Source organism: Thamnophis sirtalis, unplaced genomic scaffold (assembly GCF_051295495.1).
Source record: "Thamnophis sirtalis isolate CommonGarterSnake01/CBP01778 unplaced genomic scaffold, rThaSir2_p1.2 scaffold_4, whole genome shotgun sequence".
In the NCBI taxonomy this organism is placed as follows: domain Eukaryota; kingdom Metazoa; phylum Chordata; class Lepidosauria; order Squamata; family Natricidae; genus Thamnophis; species Thamnophis sirtalis.
Window position 1 is genome coordinate 47367548 of NW_028261384.1, and position 24923 is coordinate 47392470.

General features: G+C 33.5%; 1 protein-coding gene across 15 annotated transcripts in view; it reads right to left on the bottom strand.

Moving 5' to 3' along the window:
• Positions 1–393: 393 nt before the first annotated feature.
• THRB (thyroid hormone receptor beta) overlaps positions 394–24923 on the bottom strand; it is a 173144-nt gene continuing 148614 nt past the window's right edge. For all 15 annotated transcript variants that reach the window (XM_087712862.1, XM_087712863.1, XM_087712865.1 and 12 more), the window contains 6 exons: positions 20176–20276; positions 17607–17754; positions 14508–14713; positions 8461–8607; positions 3258–3516; positions 394–799 (listed from right to left, as the gene is read on the bottom strand). In XM_087712862.1, the coding sequence (XP_087568988.1) occupies positions 558–799; positions 3258–3516; positions 8461–8607; positions 14508–14713; positions 17607–17754; positions 20176–20276 (1103 nt within the window). In that variant the 3' untranslated portion in view covers positions 394–557. The remainder of the gene's footprint in view (positions 800–3257; positions 3517–8460; positions 8608–14507; positions 14714–17606; positions 17755–20175; positions 20277–24923) is intronic.

Below are 24923 nucleotides of genomic sequence, written 5' to 3' on the forward strand. Positions count from 1 at the left end.
GTAGCTAAAGTTGCAATCTGGGAGCCCACTGCAGTGAACTCAATATATCTGAATAATATATTCAGATATATATTTGTACATAACTGCAACTGATTGCATTTGATCTTCAGCAAGATTAACACTTGCTAGATTGTTCTGAATTCCTCATCAGAAGTCTCATGTGCAGAAAGTGAGTTAATACTGTATAAAATATGGCAGGATTTATTTATCCATTTTCTTGCTTCCTCAATTTATTTATATTTATATATTTATACCCATATCTCTCCAAACAATTATAAACATGGGTTGCCTGAGTGCTGGTGAATAAACTTAAAATTCTTGAGGTTAAACTCTCAAAGGATTCACATCGAAAGGAGTAATGGACACACAAAAAATGCAATTGTGACAAGTACCCGCATTGAAGGGATATCTTCATTCGTTCATGCCTATTAAAAATAATCCTCCAAAGGAGGTGGTACAAAATGGGAATGGACCAAAAGTAAGAAGAAAAAACTAGGCAATGGAATGAAATGACACCCAGTAGTGCTATAGAATCTCTGAGAATCTTTCCAGTCTTTTTAATCCTCAAACACTTCCAAGAACAAAGGAGGAAAGAGTTCTGTAGGGCATTCCACCTTCATGTGCAGGAAGCGGCTAGCATGGCAGGCTCCAATCATCCGTAGGTCTGTCACTTTCATCAGCAGTTTTGGCCAAAAGTGTGCAATATGGTGCTTTCTGTAATTAATATAGTGTTCAAACGCCAAGAGGAAGCTTTCTTGACACTTTTCTATTCTTTCAATGCTGACAAGACCTGGGCGATCTGTAAAAGTAAGATTTAGATTAAAAAAAAAAAACTTTCATTCACCTTAAAAAGTATATTTTGCAAAGTGCAAATAGAACAAAAAATGACTTCCACTACATTACCCTAGGCTTTGCATGTGCTAGCTATTTTCACAAAATTAAATTGTACCCTGTGAATAATTGAACTCTGGACATTGTTAAACTGGACAGAAGTTGGAACCTATTGCATTCACTGGAAAATTCAATGATCTGTCAAACTTGGATGACATAATGCAACAGTTCACTCTGTTGAAGCGGAAATTGCAAACTCTGTTATAATATTTCAGTTGCATAAAACCAATTTGTGAGCTTTATTGTGTCTAGAAGTCTTTTTCATGGCCTTCGAATTATTCTGTCCTGCACACTCATACTCAAACTGTGCTGCTGAAATTTGGTAGCAAATATAAATGCCAAAATTTATCCTGATTTTCAAACAAAAAAGAAAACAAACAAAAACTATTTGTGTGTGTGTGTGTGTGTGTGTGTGTGAGAGAGAGAGAGAGAGAGAGATGTAAAAAGGCTGAAACTTGTCTCTTTAAAGACTTGATTACCGGTACATCATTACTTCCAATTTTTTGAGAGCTGCCAGATCTCAGAACATTCCTTTTTCCTTATGTATTCTTTCTTTTGTTTAGTATTCATTGCAAAAGCAACCAGCTATAACAGTTGGATGACAACCAAATAAAGTCTCTTGCGAGACTAATTATTTTCTTCTTTACTCACTGGTAACTACATTTTTGGAATAGCAATTTTGCTTATGATTAAGGAGTTAACTTTTTTCCCCAGCCTCTCAAGTCATGGTCAAGATTTAATTTTTCTGATTACAATTGACTTGTGAACTACATCCCTTTTTTCACTTTTCTGCTTTTATTCTCAGAGCTCAGAGCAATGTGAATTATTCATCTCAGAGCTCCGTGAAAAGAATAAAATGGTAAAATGAAGCTGAGAGATAGCAACAGACTCCAGACCACATGAAAGTTTCAGAGTTGAAAAGATTCTGAATATAATCTAACCACCAAACTACACTGATCTCTGGACTAACAAACAAGATATCAAGACCTAAATAACATTTAAGGCCCTTGAAATTCTACCAATAAAACCTTAAAAAAAAAAAAAGAAGGGGGCAGAGCAAAAGCCAATATTTTATTTTTAATTCCTTGGTGACTACATTGTAAAATTCACAACATCATTTTGAAATAAATTCTTAATACCTATTTGATCTGCTATAGATAGACAACAACCATGTTAAGCTTTGCCCAGGATTCTTTTAAGCGCTATAATATTTGTCTATGGTCCATATTTATACATAATCACAAGCAGACAAGAACTTGGATTCTGCTAAGGAGCAAGGATAGGATACAGAAAACATAGCAAAATGATGGATAATTTACCTTACTACAAGTAATCTCACATATCTTCATAAACGGTTAATCCTATGTGCTCACTCACAATTTAATGTCACTAAAGAACTTAAGCATCTCAAAATACATTCAGCAAAAGACAAAAAATAATTCTAAAAGTTTGGTCATGATAAGAATGGTATAGATCATTGATGGTGAACCTTTTTGGCACTGAGTGTCCAAACCAGAATGTCTGTGCACGGCTGTGCATGTGCTTGTGAAGGAGTGCCAGAAACCCAAAGACAAGCTGGCTGGCACATGTATGTCTGTTTTTGGGCTGGTTTTAGCCATTTTAGGCCATTTTCTGTGCTGTTTTCAGGCTATTTTCTGGTCATTTTCAGGGCTATTTTTGGCCTGAAAATGGCCCCAAAACTGCCTGTTTTTTTTGACCATTTTTCAGGAGGTTTTCTGGTGCTCCAACACCCATGAAGACCAACTGGTCGGCGTGCATGTGTGTGCCGGAAACCAGAAGAGCAGCTGGCGATAGCGTGCATGCCCATAGAGAGGGCTCTGTGTGCCACCTTTGGCATGCATGCCATAGGTTCACCATCACGGGGTATAGACTGTCAATTATATCTACATTATTATAAAATCACGTATAATAGATTTTATTTTAAAAAATGTTGTGGATTTAACAAATTGTTTTTTATGTTCTAAAAATGAAGAGCAGTTGTTGAATGATTGTCTCCCTGTGATTGCATTCCTTTCTTTTTTCATCATTACCAATGGAAGGGAAATCAAATAAACCAGAGATCACAGAGTTTGAGCCCACAAAGAGAAAAATTGGACCCTTACTTTCTAATGGAACACTTGAAATAGCAATGATTTCTGTGAAGACATCTATTACAAAATGCATCAAGGAAAATCTGCTGTTCCTGAGTGCTATGAAATCAGCATGGTATAATGAATGATTTTTAACAGTCACCTAATTTTTTTATGACGTATGTTTGAAAGAGTGTGAATCTTTCTAGAAGGTTTACAGAATCCTTAACAGGTAAAGATGTTGATTCATAATATTTTAAAAATGTTCACCCTCACCTGAAGACATCAGCAGTACAGCCTGAAGAAGAGCAACTTCCGTGTCATCAAGGTTGAATGATGATAGTGACATACCCAAGTCAAAAATGGCATCTGATACTACACCAAGACCCCCATTTTTCAACTGGCCTCTTGTTACTGCCATTTCTCCGTTTAGTGTTAAGGTCTCACTTTCTGGGTCGTAGCGCACTGCTGCTCTGAGGGACATGATCTCCATGCAACAACCTTTCAGAAGTATAATTTGATCTTCACATGGCAGCTGCAAATAATTGCAAGTGGAATAAATTTCCCCACAGGAAAAATACTTTTCTGTATAATAAAAACAAACATAGAAACAAATCTTCCCCATTATGATCCCTTAGATAAGTCTTTTACTAGAAGCTATCCCTGCCATATTCACAGAAGATTAGGGCTCTTTAAACTATTGTTAATAATATTTTCTCTTTTCACCTTAGTTTATATAGAAAATTTAAAAAAAGAGATAAATAGCTATACAATATCTTTTTCCTGAAACCATCCATTTAGAAGCCCAGTTAATTTCAGACTTTTAAAATGCTTAAGATCTTCTTAGAGAAATATCATATGTGTACACAGTACACCTGGAATTTCTCCTATATGATAGATTGCTGACCAAAAGCCAATCTGCAAGTTATTTCTAAGTTTGATCTTGGTTTGGATTCATGATAGTGATGACTGGAGAATGAATAAAGTTGGCAACTTTCAAAATATTTTTTCATTGAACATTATTATTAAACCAGTTTATAAACTGCCAATTCTATAGATTTGAAATAGAAATCAACAGGATATTCAGAGAATACCATCCTGATTTTGTGAGTCATATTACTTATGCTAATAATAGTCTCATTTTATGTGGCTACATTTGACAACATTTATTTTTTAACTATGAATGCTTTCTTCCTCTGTCTGTACAGTGAAGAAGGATATATATATATATATATATATATATATATATATATATATATATATATATATATATATATATATATATACATACATACATACATACATACATACATACATACATACATACATACATACATACATATATATATATATATATATATATATATATATATATATATAATATTATATATTTTACAGATGTAGTGATTACATTTAGCATTGCCAAAACCATTCTGAGAATCAACAAAAGTTTGCCTTCATAAGTTGAAAGCCATACCTTAATGACAGAAGAATTGTTGGCAAGTAGGTGAGCTTAGAAAATGACAAAATAAGTAAAATAAAAAATAATTTTAAACAAGACTTCATATGGAAAAACAAATATTATATTTTCCCCATCTTCTCCTCCTCTTCTTCTTCCTCATCCTCCTCCTTTTCTTTTCTTCATTTGTCAGCTTGAGAAATACATTGATTGGTTTACTGATAGCCTAATTGAGCTATACATTGATTTTCCTGAACAGCAGGCAAAATAATCTATACTGAAAAGGGAGTCGTAGTGAAAGATACTACAACCATATTCATTCTCAAAGAAAGTAATGTTGTTTCTTAATATAGAAGAGGCAAAATAGAAATAAAGAATAAAATAGGAAAATAGAGAGATAAATTATCAATATTTAATTTGAGATCATTTTAAAATTAATACAATTCCTTCAATGCCTATTGCTATCAGCCTTGTGCCATATGTTTCTAAAAAGGAGTAGAATTTTACAAATAGGTGAAAAATACGGAATAAATGAATAATGTTAAATAACCAGACAGTGGCCAATCTCAGCTTGCTAGCTCTTTCATTAGTATAGTAGAAAGTAAGTATAATAGAAAGTAGGCAAAATGGCTATAAAATAATTGAATACTGCCCTGAAATATAAAAGAGCCAGTTTGAGGGAAAATATTCTAAAATCAATCCTTAATTTTGCTAAGATACCAAATGTTACATTTTTTTAACCGTTGTTATTTAAAGCTGAAATGGCAGTATTTTATATTTATTTGAGATATACCCACTGCTTTTGGCACCAACTTATGTATTCTGTGGCAGTATTTTATATGTACTTAAAAATGTACTTTAGTGCTTTTTAGTGCAAACTTACAGACGAACCATGCATTTTCCCATGCAAGTATTGCAGAACATTTTAAAGCAATAAGAGGGAAAGAAAGAAAAAAAGAAAGAAAGAAAGAAAGAAAGAAAGAAAGAAAGAAAGAAAGAAAGGAGGGAGGAGGGAGGGACGGAGGAGGAAAGAAGGGAGAAACAAACAAAGAAGGAAGGAAGGAAAGAAAGAAAGAATGAATGAATGAATGAATGAATGAAAGCAATAAAGGACTAACTGTGAGGTTCAGAAGCATCTTGAGATGTGTATATCTAGTGTAAGAAACCAGAGCTAAAGCTATTATATTGAAAACTGTCATTTTTACTCTCTAACAATACAAATGCTATATGTTCCTCTTGCTCTTGTTTGCTGATTGGAGTGAACATTTCTTATTGGCTACCTTATATCCAGCAAACTCCTGCAATTCCCTAAGTGAGATCATCCTGGAGATTAAAAGTTGAATTTCAGTGGGGTTCAGTGACATAGGGCTCCTAATGGGGAGCATAACAAAAGTAGATAGCATCTGTGCTGTTTCTTTGCAATCTAGTACTAGATGCTATGCTTTCAAATGAGTGTTTTTAAAAATATAGCTGTACCACTATATTTCCAGTTATCTTTAATCACAGAGCTTTATACATTTCCCTATTGAAATGTTCTAGATCATGTTTCCATTTTTCAGAAACGCACTCAAATAATATTGCCACCCAATGTGGAATAAATCTGTTAAAGGATAGATCTAATAATGCAGTGATGTTGTAAAATAAATGAATATATATCTTCCATATTGCTAAATTATGATTCTCAGTATCCAGGTAACTTGCAGACTATGCTAATGGCAGCTCAGGGTCTGGAGGGTCATAATTTTACTCCCCACACCCTGTTTAACAATATAATCTGAAGAGTAGATTGTCAGGGTTCCTGACATTTAAATTAACATTTTTGTTTTGTTTCATACAACCTCAATTGCGAAGATCATCAGTCATGGAATCTATGAAACTTTAACATGCTTAAATTAGGATTATATCAGAAAATGTTTCTGTTAGGTTGAGTAGGCTGTTTTATTTCACACATATCCCACTAACAGGCAAATTATATGATATGCTAAGTATGTACTATCAAGTTTCCCTTTTTGAAAAGTTGAAGAATGCATGTAGGCTGTCCATAATTGTTTGGCTAGTGAGATGGGCAACAAGTAGGGATAGAATCAAGATCACGTGAAGTGTTAATACCCCTTTATAATGCCTTGGTAAGGCCACACTTGTATTCAGTTTTGGTCGCCATGATGTAGAAAAGATGTGGAGATTCTAGAAAGAGTGCAAAGAAGAGCAACAAAGATGATTAGGGGACTGGAGATTAAAACATATGAAGAATGGTGGCAGGAACTGGGTATGTCAAGTTTAATGAAAAGAAGGACTAGGGGAGGCATGATAGCAGTGTTCCAATATCTCAAGGGTTGCCACAAAGAAGAGGGAGTCAAACTATTCTCCAAGACATCTGAGTGTAAAACAAGAAGCAATGGGTGGAAACTAATCAATGAGAGAAGCAACTTAGAACTGAGGAGAAATTTCCTGACAGTTAGAACAATTAATCAGTGGAACAGCTTGCCTTCAGAAGTTGTGAATGCCCCAACACTGTAAGTCTTTAAGAAGATGTGGGATAGCCATTTGTCTGAAATGGTATAGGGTTTCCTGCCTAGGCAGGGGGTTGGACTAGAAGACCTCCAAGGCCCCTTCCAACTCTGCTATTGTATTGTAAGTAAATTAAATAAATAAGCAAACAAAGTGGACATATCCAAACTGACATTACCCCACAATGTAAAACTTAAGCATTTAATCTTAGGTACCATGAAAGCTATCCAAAAAGTGTACGGGAATGGGCAAATAGCCTCAATTTGTATTGAACACACTTTGCTTATTATAATATGAAAAGAGAAGCCCAAAGACACACTCTATGCTCAATGAATTTCATATTGTTCATTTATGGGTCTGTCCTCATCCCTTTAGCCTTCTACAGAGAAAACAGCATCAATCTGAATGGAGTCTTTTCCAGCACCTCTAAGTTCAAAAAAAATAGTCAATTTTCCAAAGGGCTTGCAAAACAAGATGAGGGGGGAAATTGGATTGCAGTGATGATGGTTCTTTTCGCTTGTTTTTAGGCAACAGAAATAAAGTTACATAGTTTTACTAAAATAAAAAAGTAGCCATACTAAGCTATTAAACTGGAAGCAACAAAATGTTAAGCATGACAAAAATACATTATTTTTATCCCTAAAATGATCCCTCTTTAGGGCAACAGCTCTGATATACACAAAAAATAAGCTGAAAAAGAAATGCTTTCTTACGTATGCTCTACAGCTTGTTACAAAATAGGCTGTTCAATTATATAGGACTTACATTTGAAAAATGGTTTATTCCATATTAGATTCTATTTTGATTTGAATCATTATCATTCACTTAGATAAGGAAGAGTTGCAAATGCATTTTTGTATTTTTATAACTTCCTTTTAATTCTAAGGAGATATAGCGGCACAGGGATTTCGGATCCTATCTTGATAAACAGTAAGTCAAGATTCTGAAATCCTAGCGTACATTATAAATGCAATTTTTAGCTTTTTGAATGAATTCATGTTGTTACTTTAAACCAGATATAGACAATATTTCATGATTTAGTCCTGCAAAATTGATGTCTGCCTTTGGAAGGGCCACAGAAAGCCATCTGGAAATGCTGTGATGATACAAAACAAAAAGAACAAATGACATTTTTCAGAGTGTTGGTGGAATTTGTTTTGTCCATTTACAGGTACTTCAATATTGGATATTTTAAACTATCCAAATTGCCTCCAAAAGGGGAAAAGTTGAATTACATATAATGACAGGGAAATATCCAGAGGGAAAATACTCCTATTACTGCCTGAAAAATAACTCTAAGAAAAAGTCTAGCTTGTTCTGTCAAAGGATGCTTTATTTTAGCCCACTTGTATTCGGGGCCTGTTATGCAAAACATGGATCATAATCCTTCTTTCTTTTTGTTCTGAACTGTTATAAGATAATACAAACATCTATCAACAAGAACAATAATAATATCAACAATAAAAATACTATCAGAAACCAAAACAAATTAAATAGAAAAGGAATTCATACCTCACAGAACATAGGCAACTTTTTGGCAAAATCCACCACTCTTGTGATTGCTGGTGTGATAATTTTTGTAAACTGGCTGAAAGCTTCTAAATCTACTTTCCCACCTTCTGGGGCATTTACTATTGGTGCTTGTCCAATATCCTCTGGCTAACAACAGAAAACAAAAACATTGTAAGAATGTAATTTATTTACCATAGATATGGATTCTTTTTAAAACTTTGTGCAATGTTGGCAACTTAATTTTATTTATTTATTTATTTAAATTTTGCTTGATTTTAAGTCTTGGCTATTATGTAAGATAAATTTATATCCACATACATATGTTTGAGATACCTGTGCTTATTTGTGTCATAATCTATGTATATTGCAAGTGTAATTACTACTTGCTAATAAAATAAATAAATAAAGGAAATAGTGTGGCAACTTATATATGAAAACCTAAATTTAAGGACCTAAGTCTATCATAGTGCTTCTAAAAATATTCTTCCCTTGAAACCTAAAAAGATAGCCATATTAACTCTTATATAAATTGTATTTCTCATGTTTGTTATGTATATACAGTATATAGATATGTATATATGCGTTTATATATTTATGAATTGTTATTCCTTTTTTAAAAAAAAAAATCAGAGGCACTCCTATTCTTCACTGAAAGCAAAGAGTGTTTTTTCAGCTGGAATAGACTGACAGAAAAGATAAATAGATAGGAAAGGAATCAGTAAGGACTTTCAACTTTTTGTTAAGTGCTTTTGGACATGGAATTTAAGTTTTGAGATTCAGGTCAAAGTTATATAAGATTCTATTTCCTGTCACTTAACCTATAGCTGTATAACTTGTACATTCCATATCCTGATATTTAACTTAAGATACACTGGTGGAATACCTGAAATACCGGATTGGGGACAGATCATAATGGAGAAAATCTTTGTAGTTGCTAAGAATTGACACTGGCTTAATGACACATAATAAATCCATCAATCAATCAACTCTAATTACTTGGAAAAGAAAAGTGGCTTGCAATTCTACGGCTATGTCTAAATTAAAATGAGAAGAAACAAGAAAAGTTGACAACATCTGTTGACAAGTCAATTCTAATTTCTTCAGATGTCTTCCCAAAAGACTGCAGCACCAAATCACAAAGGCACAAAAGGCCTTTGTATTTTGCTGCAACACAGGAAGCATATCTATTCTAGAATTTTTAGCTTATATTTAAAATAAATATAATTATAGTGTTGATGCTTCCAACATATTCATAGCCAGTATTATGTCCTTAAACAGGATGTTCTGATTGGATGCCCTGGATCCAATTTCCTATTCCATATGAGATTTCAGGATTGATCAGCAATGCAACTTTACTTTCTCCTTTTAGGATCCTTCTAAAATTTCAAATATTTATTAACAAACAATTTCATTGCTCGATTAAGGTTTGATTGTAGAGTTCAATTCAAAAATAATTTCTGCACCCAAATAGCACTAGATGTGTTTTTGCTTAGAATTCATTTACTCAGAATCCAAATTCAAATAATTGTGTAGTTCAAATCAATAAAGCTGATACATAACCATATGAGATGGTTCAATCAAAAGAAAATAAAAATAGTGTACACTATGGATGAATCTGATAGTTATCTAACACAGAATTTTCTTTTTAGCAGTTATATATTGCCTGATGTAGATCCTACTGTTTAATTTATTTTATGTCCAAAAAAAAAATCTGCATTCTACATGGATATACATATGTTTCGGCACATAAAAAAGTTCCCATAAAGGTTTCTGCTGTTAACATTTAGTATTTATGAGTTAAAATTGTAATATGGATTATATGTAGTTAATTTACAATAATTTGGATTAGAATTTCTGTCACTAAGCAATGGAGTCATTAAGTAAGCGGTGCCCAATTTTACCACCTTTTTTGCTGTGGTTTTTAAGTAAATCACATGGTCGTTAATAAATCCAGATTCCCCATTGATTTTGCTTGATGGAAGTCTCATAGGAAGCTCACAAATGGTGATCATGTGACCCAAGCTGCCTCAATTGTCATAAATTTATTTCAGCTGCCAAGTGTCCAAATTACCCACATTTTGAAAACATGACTGTAGAAACACTGTTGTTGGTAGTAAGTGTAAGGACCAATCATAAATCACTTTTTTTCAGAGCTGTCAAAACTTTGGAAAGTCATTAAATGAAAGTCTGAAAGACAAGGGCTAACTGTTATGATCATTGAAATTATGTCACCTTGGGAAAAAAGATTTATCCAGTTTTTTTCTCATCTTACTATTGACAGCTATAAACACTAATTTTAAATTAGTATACTTAGTGTATTTCTTTATTTGTGTGACATATCTATGTTATATGATTTTACAATTAGATGAAAATAAGAAACTCTTATAGATTATTTAAACAAATACTCTAAATTAGCTCCTCCAACTGACATGAGCTGGTTATTCCATACACTACTATTTTTTCCTACTTCCTTTTAATTCCATTTATGGAATGATGTATTCCTTATTAATATGAGTTGATGGATAAACCACTAGGGGGCAGCAAACAGATTTGTGTGTGTGTGAGGGGGGGGTTGACAGCCATCTAAGTGCTGAAAAATGTAGTTTGAGCAAAGATTTTGCTCTGGGGATTAGTTTAGGAACTGTAAACTATTCCAAGAATATTATGTGAAGAGATAAAATAAACGACCAGGGCTTTGTTAGGAACATGAGCCACTGGAAAGGGAATGCCTCATTTCACAGGCCAAAGAAGTGCAAGAGACACATATTTTCAATTATAGTTCCAATTAACTTTATTTAGCCAAAGATGGGATAATTTTAGGGCTGTCCATTTTCTAGGTCTGCCTGATTAATCTAGTTATAACAGGGAAAATAGAGTGACAGTGAAAGTTGGAGTTCTGATGTCCCTCACAACCAAACCAGTCCAGTCAATGACACAGAATTTGATAGTTCCACAGCAGACCTGCTGGACCAACTGAAGCCGAGCAGATTTCTGCTTCATGCTATATCATCTCTTAGCATTCTCCTTAATGCACCATGATTGTCCAGATGGAAGATCTTGAATTGAGATCACAGGAAACACATTTGAAGAAAAAAAGGATATTTGTACTGCCTCTACTGTTGGCTGATGATATATTGTACTGCTTTAAGTACATATCAGAGGTGGGTTGCTCCCAGTTCAGCCCGGGAGGGTGAGGCTCCGCACAACTGCCCGGACACTTTTGCACATGCACGCGGGCACAAGCAAACTGGTAGTAAAAAAATTGGAAACCCACCACTGGTACATATCCTCTGAAATAATGGGTTGTCATTGGGAAACATTTTGCAACAGTCAACTGGAAACTGTCTTTTCATAATTTAATATAATTAAGGTTCTACTCCCTGGACAAAATAACTTATTGCTATTGTCACTCTTTAATGTAATTAATGTAGGAAAATGACTAGAACCATTGCATGTTATTTTAGTATTGTCCATTTAGATTAGAAGGTGCACAAATTCTGATTGTCCATACTCTCCAAAGGTATTACTGAATTAGTGTTTTTACTATGATAGGAGAAAAAATTGTAAATAAATTGGGAATAATCATATAAGATCAAAAGTTTATTTAATGTAGTTTATTTTCTTTAAATTTGCTTCTACCCATTTTTCTTTTATTCTTGGCTATATGATTATGGACCTGAAAAAAGTTTGCCTGGTTGGTTTAAAATTCTCTCAAACATCTAACAGGGAAAACTATTGAATGCTTGAAAGCTCCAGAAATACAATATATTTCATTTTTTAAAAGTTAGAACTGATGATTTGTATATTATTCTAATGTTATTCAAAACTAAACCCGTTTCCTGTTGGAGGAACTCTTATAACTTGAAAATATCCTTAAGTTAAAAAATATAAAATTGATAAGGATAATAATTTGTAATATGTGATCTCTATTAAATTAAAATAGTTAAATACTAGAACTTGGTGTAAGAATATAAAAAAAATAGTCCATACGCTACAATAGTCCCAATGACATCAATGGTTTCCAGGGAGTTTTATCAGATGATTACTATTAAGGATTTTTGTTTACTTATTGGAATAACTATGTGAGGAATAACCATGTGTTCATAATCTATTGTGTTCTATTTTAAAAAATAATTACTGCATGTTAAACAAAACTCTTTCTCCATATAATAAGTATGCTATATTATTAATTTACTACTCGATACCTTACACTATGATGCAGTGACGTGCGGTGAGGTTTATGGCTGGTGAGGCAGTCCTCTCCCCCGACACCCCACTGACTAAAGCACTTTCTTTCGCCCGCCTGTACTCGCGGCAGCCCGCCTGAGCTCTGCCGCGAGCACAGGTGGGCGAAAGAAAGTGACTTTTGCCTGCCTGAGCTCTGCTGTGAGCACAGGCGGGTGAAAGAAAGTGACTTTCGCCCACTTTTGCTGGCGGGTTGCCATGGGCACAGGCGGGCGAAAGAAAGTGACTTTCACCTGCCTGTGCTGGCGGGTTGCCGCGGGCACAAGCAGGCAAAAGAAAGTCTCTTTCACCTGCCTGTGCTGGCTGGCTGCCACGGGCACAGGTGGGTGAAAGAAAGTCTCTTTCGCCCACATGTGCTGGCGGGCTGCCGTGGGCACAGGCGGGCTCCTCTCCCCCGACACCCCACTGACTAAAGCTCTTTCTTTCGCCCGCCTGAGCTCTGCCACGAGCACAGGCGGGTGAAAGAAAGCGCTTTAGGCTCAGGCGGGCAAAAGAAAGTGCTTCACTGACTAAAGTGCTTTCTTTCACCCGCCAAAGCTGTGCGGTATCCGGGACACACTTGTTAGGCGAGGGCAGTGCAGGTGGGGAGCGGATGGAGTGAAGGAAGCCTCTCCCACCTTCCCCCACCCGAAATAACAAAGGGAACCTCTGCCACCGCCAGGGCAACCTGGCTGGCCTCTCTTGCGCCGGCTCTCTACAGTGTCGAGCCTATGAATCCCTGGAAGAGCTGGTGGGGCCTGCAAGCGCCACAGGCTGGACTGAAGCCAGGGGCAACACCCCTCCGGCCGGGTAAAGCGGGCTGCCCTCCCTGCCTCTCCTACCCCCTTCCTTCTCTTCACTCGAACAAACTGTCTCTCAAACAAATACACACACACACACACACACACACACACACACACAAAGTTGCAACAGGAGGATGAAGTTTGAATTCCTCCCCCTCCCTCCGACCCACACGTACCTTTTCCAGCTGTTTCAGAGAGGATTTCAACTCTGCTCTTGCCTGCCATCATGAAAAGAGAAAAAATGTAAAAGGAAAAAGGCAAGAGCTGAGGTCAGGCTGGTCTAGTTGCTGCCAGAATCGCCGTGGATGACTCTGCTTAACTGTTTAAAAAAGCCTCTAAAAAACGCCCTCTACAGGAGGAGGCAGGAGAATATCATGCATCATCTACGTCAGGAATTTTTCGGCTTTTAACCCTTGCTTAACTCTGCTCGAGTGATCATAAAGTCAGACTAGATGAGTCACGTCGTTCTCCTGCCTCCTCCTATAGAGGGCACTTTTTTAGAGGCTTTTTTAAACAGTTAAGCACTAAGCAGAGTCATCCACTGTAACTCTGGCAGCAACTACCTCAGCCTTTTTCCTTTTACATTTTCTTTTCTTTTCATGATGACAGTGGTGAGGCCCTGCCTCCCCTGAGTGCACGTCCCTACTATGGTGCATTAGTGCAGGGAACCTTAAGGATCATTAGATGCAATCTTATAGTTCAGATACAGAGGGCAATGGACTCCTACCCATGCAAAACTTATGGTGGCATTTATATCTGGAAGGAGTTAAAGGGTGGTGGTGAATGGGGTGATAATGCGAATGGATGGACTTAATTTTGCTTTCCTCAGTTTGGAGGAGGGATGTTGAGATCCTTGCTTATTTGTAGCTATATTAATCCTACAGTATAGATTTTAGGTTTTTTCCCATCAAAATGGCAAAAATACATCCTATGAATGTTCAGCAAATACATTTACTATGATGTGCATCACTGATCTCATTTGGACAGGAAAAGGCAGTTCTAAACTGTTGTAGTACATACCAAAAATTTCCTTTTCTGTTTCCAGTGACTTCCTTGTGCATTTGTGGCCACATGTGCTTCTGTAACAATTTTAATAAACTCCCATTCTTCATCAGTTGGTTCTGGTTTCACTCCTATTGTTTTTTGTAATTCTTCTCGACGTCTTTTCTCCCGATTTTCCTCAATCAGTTTTCTTTTTGCTAGTCGTTTGCTGTCATCCAACACCACTAATGAGAAAAGAATATATTTCAAAAAGGAGACTAGAAATGTTTCTTGTATGGATCTCAATATCTCTTTTGATGATTCAGGTAATATCTATGTTGGTAGTGGACAAATAGCAGAATAACTAGCTAGGACAAAATCTTGGAGCTTTTATATTTAATCAAGCACATTCTTCAAAATCAAGTTAATTCCAAATCATAGAAATTCATGGAGAAAAATTATACATTCCAGTATATATGTATGATAAATAAATAAAGGGAGAATCAGCACAAATACAACACAAATGTAACAAAGGCAACAGTAAAAATATTGGGTTTCTGTCTGGATGGTCTCTTGTGATGAGCCGATAGACAGAGAATGGAAGCAGTAAGCTTCCTCCCATATTTGGGCATACCAGGGGTTGTGACACTAAAGATTATATATATATGTGTGTGTGTGTGTGCGTGTGTGTGTGTGTACACACATACATACATACATACATATATATTTTAGTGTTATTATGTGTGGCCTATTGTATGCTGTAGCAAGTTAAGCTTCAAAAAAATCCTTGTCAGATCTTTTTGAAGGAGTCTTATATCTTCAAGATCAAAAGAAGAGACACAGACTCTTAGGATAAAATATTTCAATTTTGTGTACTTTTCAGAACAAGACAGAATGAAAAAATAGCTAGTATAATCACTTGATTTTCCATATCTAATAAAAATATGTATGAGGAAATCATGGAACTATTCTACTACAGCCATCACCTTGACTGAAGGGTAAGATGAAGGAGCCTTCATGAAAGTTCTGCTTTGTGTATATATGAAGGGCTCAACCACATGAATCCTGTCATATAGAGGAGCCTCAAGTACAAACTTTCTCTTTATATAGCCACTGAATATATGACAAAGACATCTATCGTGAAGATGTATTCTCTTCTGCTGGAGAAAATATGGAGAGTCACTTCCCTCACATGAAGTATGAACAATGATTTCTTCTGCTGTTTATTGTGTTATTGAGGGAGAAAGGAAAGACCTTTCCTCTACTTTGTACCCCTGCCCCAGCACAGATTCCTTAATGCTTCCCACCATAGTGATCTTTGTCCTTTTGTGCTGGGGAAAACTGCTAATGCCCTTCAAAGCAAATGCAGTAGGGTCCCCCCACAACCATAGTGGTTAGGACAGGGATATTACTGATAGGAATATTAACCTCACAGTATAACTTTCACAAGGGACTAATATATATACCAGGCAAAAAGAAAAAAATGTCTGCCAAACAACACTTTGTTCTTTCTAGGAGCCAAAGGAGAAATGGCCACAGATATGCAGATATGCAGAAGCAATGATTATCTGGGATGGGTGGTCCTGTGGCAGGCCAGTTGGAGCACTACAGGTTGCCAATTTCTTTCAGGTTCCTTTCAGAAATGTTTTTATGGTGGAGGTCTTCGTTTCCATCTTAATCTGTCTTTAGCCTGCCTCAGTGACATGTCATTCTCCAGAGAGCCTAGTGTGAGAAATATCCTCCAGGGTTGGCAGGTTAGCCATTGTAGAGGTTGGGAAAGGGGTTGATCATTCTGGAGTTCAATCCCATGCTTCAAGATTGACTCAGCCCTCCATCCTTCTGAGATCAGTAAAAATGAATACCCAGATTGTTGCGGGCAATAGTAAACCACTTACAGAGTGCTGTAAAGCACTATGAAGTAGTATATGTCTAAATGCTGTTATTATATGACACAGTAGAGGACAGAAAATGTGATTTGTGGTCATGACATATCCCTAAAAAAGTAACTCTAATTCTCTTTATCACTAAATGATAAAGCATCTTTACCATTAATCTTTTATCCAAATCTAGAGAAAAAAAAGGCTCTGTGGAAATATGCTGTCCAAAATTATTATGTCCAATCATTTCTACTCAATGGTTCAGAACCTATATCACACAATTAAAAGAAATTACAAGGAAAAAGGAGAGGTATATGAAAAACCTAACTTTCATACCTGGAGAGGCATTGCTAATCAGAATAGACATAAGCATAAGCATCTAGGTAAAATCCTGTTGATCAGAGCAAAGCAGTACCAAAAATAGCATACAGCTTCTACTAAATATTTAAAGGTACCCAGACAGTTGTTAAGACAGTGCTACTGTCCCATTCTTATATTGCTCACCAAATAGTATTTGTAAGTATTATCTGAGACATTAAGATAATATACAGACATCATGTTAGCAATTTAATTATTCATGAGGTAAGTATTTGGAATTTTTCAAATATGTATTTAAACAATTATACACCTATTTACACACATATGAGTATTGAACAAATTGATTACTTTAATATTTTTAATAAGACCTTTAACTTTTTATATTCTTGTAATCCATTAAGACTAATATGCTGAGGCTGCAATTTTTAATTATAATTACTCCAATTTACATCAATTAAGATGCTCCTGCAAATTTGCTGAGAAACTTTGGGAATAAAACCTTGTAAAGAGTTAATTTTGCAGTCATATATTCTATTTTCTTAGAAGTGAAATAGTGTTCCCTTTCCTTCTGGCTAAAAATAAAACAAACAACCGCAGGATGACTCATGCAACAGTATCCAACTTCCCATTTTTCCAAATCTTTAAGCTTGATTTTTTTTTCTTCCTCTGCAGGACTTTGCTCAAAATCTCCCCAATTCTGTGATAGAAATTGTTCATCTCCTTAATATTGCTTAAAATAATTTTGGCCAAAAAAAAGCATAATCTTTTCAAGAGTTAACAGAAAATTTAAGCTCTGAAATTTTTTTAATTGAACACATGAATCAATATTTTCAATACAAATATAAGAATATAAATTAAAAATTGGAATAAAAAACTGATTATCAAAACAAACTGTAATAAACATATCTAATGAAAACAAATAGGAAATTTAAAAAAATCTTACAATCTGTTGCCATGCCAACATAGATGCATTTCTTGAAGCGGCATTCCTGGCACTGGTTTCTTGTGACTTTGTCTATCACACATTTTCCTTCATATTTACAGGAGTAAGTTGGATGAAGATTTTTTTGAATTGTTCTTCGGAAAAAACCCTGTGTGAATAAGATGTTACAACATTTTACCAAATCTCTCACTTTTCTGTAAAGTGTGCAGGATATTAGTCTTGGGTATTTATTTATAAACCATTAAGAAAGTGCAATATGATTCTATAATTACAGTTTCTTTGGATTTTCTCCTGACAAATAAGAATATGTCTTATACTACATCTGATTTCAACTATTTATTTGGAGAAATAGTACAAATAATTGTACTCAATTCTTGTTTAGATGCTATAAATGAGCTTATTTAAAGAAGATAAGATTAAAAGGATTGATGGATTTTTCCAGTTCATGGACTGATTTTTTTTTTAAAGTAGTGATTAATAATTATTGTATACTGCTGACATCCTACTCCTACACATAACTGTGACCTCTGTAAATAATTACATCAGTTTAGTATATAAAGGAGCACTGATGAATATTACCTTCTGGTAAACTATAATGTTACTGATGGATGACATTTGAATACACATCATATAGGTACTAAATTAGATTTTATATCATGACACTTTAGATGGATTCAGTTCACAGACATTTTGAGCAAACATATCCCGAGGGTATTTTCTAGGTTGTAATTTATTGAATATCTTTATCTGAAATATGTATATGATTGGCTTAGCTATAATTCTTGTTTATAACATACATTGAAATTTCTTTTAATACGAGCCTATGGATATAAAACAGTATCTGATTTCCATTTCCTAAGCTGATGTATGAAGAAATGCGAAGCTGAAACTAGCTCTGAAGAGAAAAGAAACTTATTACTATTCATCCCTATTATAGTTTTGAAGTTAAATTAGAGATTCAGTGAAATCAACAGTCAGATACCTGATACCACTTTGAAATTAAATTAAAATTAAAAAATTAAAAATAAAAATGAAAAACTCTGATGCAATTAATGTCTATTTAATTAATTATAAATTGATTAACAATTTCAGTAGGAGGATTGTGAAAGAAATACTTCTGTCATTTAAGAATGTTATTATAAAGTGATTTATAAAATACATTAGCAAAATTTACTGTATCTTAAAGATGGCTAGTTCACACTGCAGTAAGCCAGTATGTAGCTATTTGATTTTGACAGTGTGATCTGTTTCATTTATTTATCAATGACCAGATGCAGATGAGGGAAAGATCCAGCTTCCAAATATCTTTACAGCATAACTAGTGGCCAGCCTGAGGCCTCTGGAAACTCCCAATATGGAACATGCTATTAGAATTTAGTGGCAAATAACTTACTTTAAACGAAATAATATATTACATACATCTCTGACAAATTTAACATGATTTTTTACTTTTATTAAAAAATAAACATCCAGAACTCTATCACAAAAAAAAATATGAAAATCCTTTCTCTATTTTTGATGATTACTAGTCGCCGTGGAACTATCTCTCACTTTGCAGCAGCATTAGAAAAAAATAGACCTTGCCCACTCCTGCTTTAAAAGTGATATAAGCTTACAGCTGGTGTTGGCTACAAAGGAAAATATGTTTGATATATGGCCTTGAGAGAACTGTCATTAATAAATGACAAAATCAATAATGCCAAGTCATTAATAAATTATTGAAGTTTAAAGACAGCAAGAAAAACATAATCCCAGTCAGCATAACTAAATTTCTTATACAAAACATTGCAGGATCCAGTGACCTGGGTTGGTCACTGGCATCAGAGCTTTAGTCTTCCAAGATTTCAGACTAGTGTTGGAATCCATCCTCAGGGAACTTTTCTCTACCAAAATGTGTACTTTGGGATATTCTGTATTTATTTACAAAAAATAGTACAGATAGAATAGCCCAAAGTGTGCATTCCAGTAAAGAAAAGTTCCTGAGGAAGGCTCAAGTGTAAATCCAAAAGCTTGGCAGACTAAACTTTGGGTCCCAGGGACCGACACAGATTGGATCCTGCAATATTATCCTTGGACATCTTTGCCTTAATTCGTAAAACATTATTGGACTTATGGTGCTATATAATACCTTGTTAAAAAAATCCAGAAAAAACAAGTTTTTGAAAATGTTTGAGGTGCTTCTCTCTGGGAAGGGAATTACAAAAAAGAGGGAGATGCAAGAGTAAAATTGTAACTATTCAGTAAAAAGAAGAGTGGAAATTCTAGACTGTATTTTCTTTTTTTATATACTTCATATTTTAGATTCCTGAATACCTCATAGATACCTTATACCTCATATGATTTTTTATTGTTATTGTATTTTAAAATTCTAAAATCAATAAATAAAATGAGAGTCTCTTTTCTATTGCAAGCACAAACATTACTTTGTGATATTAAAAAAAGGATTATTCTTTTTTTGTTACATATAACATATGCTGTTCCCTACATGGCATTTCCACTTATGTGATATCTATTATAGGAAATCAAATTATGATTTCCAGCTCTTATTCATTTACATTGCTATTATTACCTTGCAACCTTCACAAGTGATACAGCGATAGTGATATCCAGTTGCCTTGTCACCACAAACAACACATAATTCATCCTTGTCTAAATAACTGGGTATGTACCCTGCAAAGAATTAAGAGAGAGAGAAAGTTTATCAATGCAAAAAATAAATTTGAAAGTTATCTCCATTATTTAATGCATGTTAATATAATTTACTGCTCTGACATTAATGGATTTTTAAATAGAGGCAGGAAATACATCAACATTGAACAATTTGAATCAAGGTATTATAAAATAAAAAAGAAATTATTCAGGAATCTAAAATTAATAAAGAAAACAATGTTACCAGAATCAACATGTAACTTTACAATACACAATTCTGACAGTTGACGTCAAAATATCTTAGTTGCTAAGGTTGAATAAAACTGGCCTAGAAGAATGCAGAAAAATCAATAAATATTTGGAAGAAATCTTAGATGTAATGCAGATTATGCTTAACATAAATTAACATAGAATACTAAGACAGTCAAATAGGTAATTTAGAGATTAGAAAGACTGCACTTCTACATATCTGGGCCCATTTTTTCCCCTAGCTAAATTATTCTTGCTTTTCTTCTTTCATCTAGCCCTGAAACGCTGCAGAGATGTTTTTAATCAGTTTCTCTCTGAAGCTGAGTTATGGAAATAAGACCTGACTGGAAACTGTCGGACTTCATGTACATCCCATTTTTGTAGGTTAAGTAATACCTGCTAGAATTAGGTTTTGTGATTTAAAAAAAAGATTGCACCCCAAATTATTATTTTATTCATTAGATTTTTCTGCTGCCCATCTTCCTTAATTTGTGAGGGACAAGAGAATTTGTCAAACTGCCACAGGAATTTTCATTGATATCATCGGTCTACAAGGAGGAAGCCTAGGAAATGAAAGTAGCTTAATTTTACCAGAATTGGGACATTAATAAAGGAAAATTAAGTCTGAATATTAATTGCTCCAGTTTCCAAGATCAGGTCAAAACTGCATCAAAATTATTCAAAATCATAAGGGGGATATGCGATTTTATTTTGGAGGCTGATAATTTCCCAAAACTGAGGAAGATACACATTTGCATAGAATATAAACCTAAATACAGCCTTTTTCCTTAACTAGCATATCTTTAATAAAAGAGATTTTGTTTGGATTTACCTCTCTGTCTGCTAGTGGGAACATAAAAAGAGTTCACACACTTACTTTCTGAATCTGAGGTTCTTGGCCCAAAGGTATCAGTAACAGGCACTAGCAGTAGTCGTTGCTATATCTACTTTTAAACATGAACTTTAAAAAATATATCAGCAGAGAAGTGCTGATTTATTACTGATATTGTGATAGTAGTGATATTGATGGCTAAAGAGCTACTGCCTCTCTTGTACAATTGAATTTTCAACTTTATTCTTGCTGCTAATGCTTTCATATTATGTAATGTTAATATTATATTTCATTCCTCGAAGAGGAAATATACCAGGGTTCTTTCTGTACGAAAAGAGTACTCTTTTAAAGAAAATTATAGGATATTACCTGTGTTCTGTTCAAGCTGTAGAAGGTTGCTTGAGCAAATGGTGAAAGCCCCTGACTAAGAAACCTATTTCCAACACCTGTGATAAATAATAGGTGTCTAGCTATTCATAAACATGCCAATTGCAGGTCTTGCTCTTAAATGTGTTGCATTGTTCGTAAATATATTGAACCAGTCTCAAACCAGTCTTACTCACTTGAAGGAAGATTCATTTTATAGTAATATGAGATATGAATTAATCTAATATGATTAACAGTCAAATTAAATCCTAGCTCAAATTAGTTTCTTAAGCAAGTCCACAGCTGCTTTTTAAATCATTTGTCTGATTTGAAAAATATGGAAGATAAGTGCTAAAGTCAAACATTATTTTGTCTTTTGATACACTTTAATGATTGGAATTTATTCCACTTCTTACCCCATCAAACATTTTGTCAATGTATTGATTGGCATTTAGTAAAAAATGGCTATTGTGTTAAAAATATGAACAGAAACACAATAAAAACTTCATGGTTGTTCAATTAAACTATTTGCTTAATGGTAAGGTTTTGAAGAGAAATAGAATATACAATGCTGTGATTAAAATTTTGTAATACATGCAGATGCCTATACAATGTTACAGAAAGAGGAAATGATTCTTTTTCCTTTTCCAAATGATCCTCCTACTGGAAAGTTCATGTAGAATGAATTGTATTCGTTTTCATTTCCTTAATATTCTAGAAGTGGGATGCATTATGTTAACCAATGTATCCCAATGCCCTTTCATATAAGTTGCTCATATATATATATATATATATATATATATATATATATATATATATATATATATATATATATATATATATATATATATATATATATATATATATGTGTGTGTGTGTGTGTGTGTATGTATGTATGTATGTATGTATGTATAATTTTTATTAAAGAATTGTTTACAAAGTTAAAAAATAAATACAAAAATAGAAGTAAAAAAAGATAAAGTACAACAAAATAAAGTGAAGAAAAAAGTATTTAAGCAATTTATGATTTTCCTTGCAGCAGTTATAAGACATACTTGATACCATTTTCCCCTTCACAATTATATAACATAATTCCCATCTGCTCATATACATACACAACATATACAATTAGTAAATCCAGAAATCATCATTTTCTAGTCTTGTATAACAGTACTTGTTATTAATTTCCTAATCAAACAAATTAATTTATTAATTTCTGTTAAGTTCTACCATTTTCACCATTCATCCTCTGTTATATTTCTGTATTCTTCATCTTTGTGCATGTAATAATCCCGGTGCTGTTACCATATATAAATCCAATAATCCATGAGTTACTTTAGCATATAATATCTTAAGGATCCTGATATTTGTCATCTTGATTAATTTTCTGAAATTTAAATGTAGCTATGATTTTAAGATGAAAATTCTCAAACAGCTGTAAATATATGACTGAAATATAAAATATGTATGTTTCATAATGTTTAGATTCTTAGAATTAAAATTGTATCCTACCAATTATGTAAATACCTTTTTTCACAAGCCATGCAAATTTTATAAAGACATTTTGGTCAGAATTAGAAATTCAGAAATGTACCTTCTTTTTAATCTAAAGATATAATGTATGGTTCTTAATTTTTTAGATACTAGCCTTTAAAAGTATAATGGCAAGTACTGGTATAATAAATACAAGCTAAGTTATTCAGAGTTATATGAAATGAATATAAAGAGCTTGTAAATCCAACTGTAAACACCTGCTTTAAATCTTAATTTTGTTTAATGAGCTAATATTAAGGCTTTGCTAGCTGCAAAAAAATATGCATGTAAAATAAGAGAAATCAATTGTGGATCAATAGTGTCATAAATGTTATATATTACAGCTGTCTGCCTTCAAGAGAGGATTAACTGATCAAATTTTTTTATCAGGGCTTGGCTGAAAGGTCTCATAAAATATGTTTATAGTTTCTAATACAATTTGATCAACAAATATGTTACACCATCTTTGCTGAGCAAGAAAATGATCAAAAATGTTTGCAGGCATATGAGTTTCATTCACTGACAGCAACATATTACTGCCAAATATTTGGAAAACTTTTATATTCAATGGAAAACAGGCAAGAAAAAAATTATTGGAGAAAAATATCACAATGAAGATTCCAAGAAATATCCACTATTTACTAATATTTAAAGTTTTCTACATAGAATTATATGTACGGACTAGTGTATGTGTAATATTGAAGTCTAATACATATAAATATTATAGCATTATAAAATGATAATTATCAAGAATTGTTTAATTTTATAGCCATATAATAGTTTACAAATTGTATATGGATAGAAATCTTGTGAAGTTATGTTTGCAAAATATCATGCAGTTTTGGTTAACTTTATTACTAATATTTGCTAACAAAACAAGTGTGTTGGTTATATAGTTTCTATATAAAGACAGAGCAAAAAAGAGGAAAAAAATAAAAAGTATATATCTTTTACTTATTTACATTAAGATTCAAAAAGGAGAAAAATACAAAGACATAGAAATAATAGAAAGAAATAGAAAAGAAAAAGAAGATACAGAGATTAGGTTATTTAATTTTTTTAAAAATCCTATTTTTTAAATATTTATTAAACCTTTTAATTATTTACATATTGGTCATTTTTCACTTCTGGAACGTTTTAAATATGATGAATAATTTAAATCTAATTTTTATCATTTAGTAACTTAAAAAAAAATCTAGACTTTTAGACCAGTATGTTTTTTTTAAGCTACTGTAACTTTCTCTATTATAAGTAATAATTTAAGAACAATAAATGCTGCTAGGTATATCTCAAGCTGAGCAAAAGAACAAATTTTAATATTGTGGCATTCTATTTATTGTGACATTCATCTATAGAAGTGTTTTAAAAGAAATAGTAATTTTGATATTTGCTCAGTTCTTAATTGTATGAATAGTTGTAAAATAATGATCATACAGTAGACCATTTACTCAGATATTTTAGATTGTTTGAACAAATTCAACTAACTTGCAGTGTTAGTTACATACATACATAACTGCTGACTGTCAAGAAAAGTAACATTCAACACTATAAAGAGTAATGGTCTATAAAATAAAATGTATTACAGAGGAAATAATATTTTATATACATGCAGTAAAGTGTTTCTCACAGATGTTGAACAGCTTGCTTGCTGTGAAACATAATGCAATGTAATCTGAAATAAAGGCATC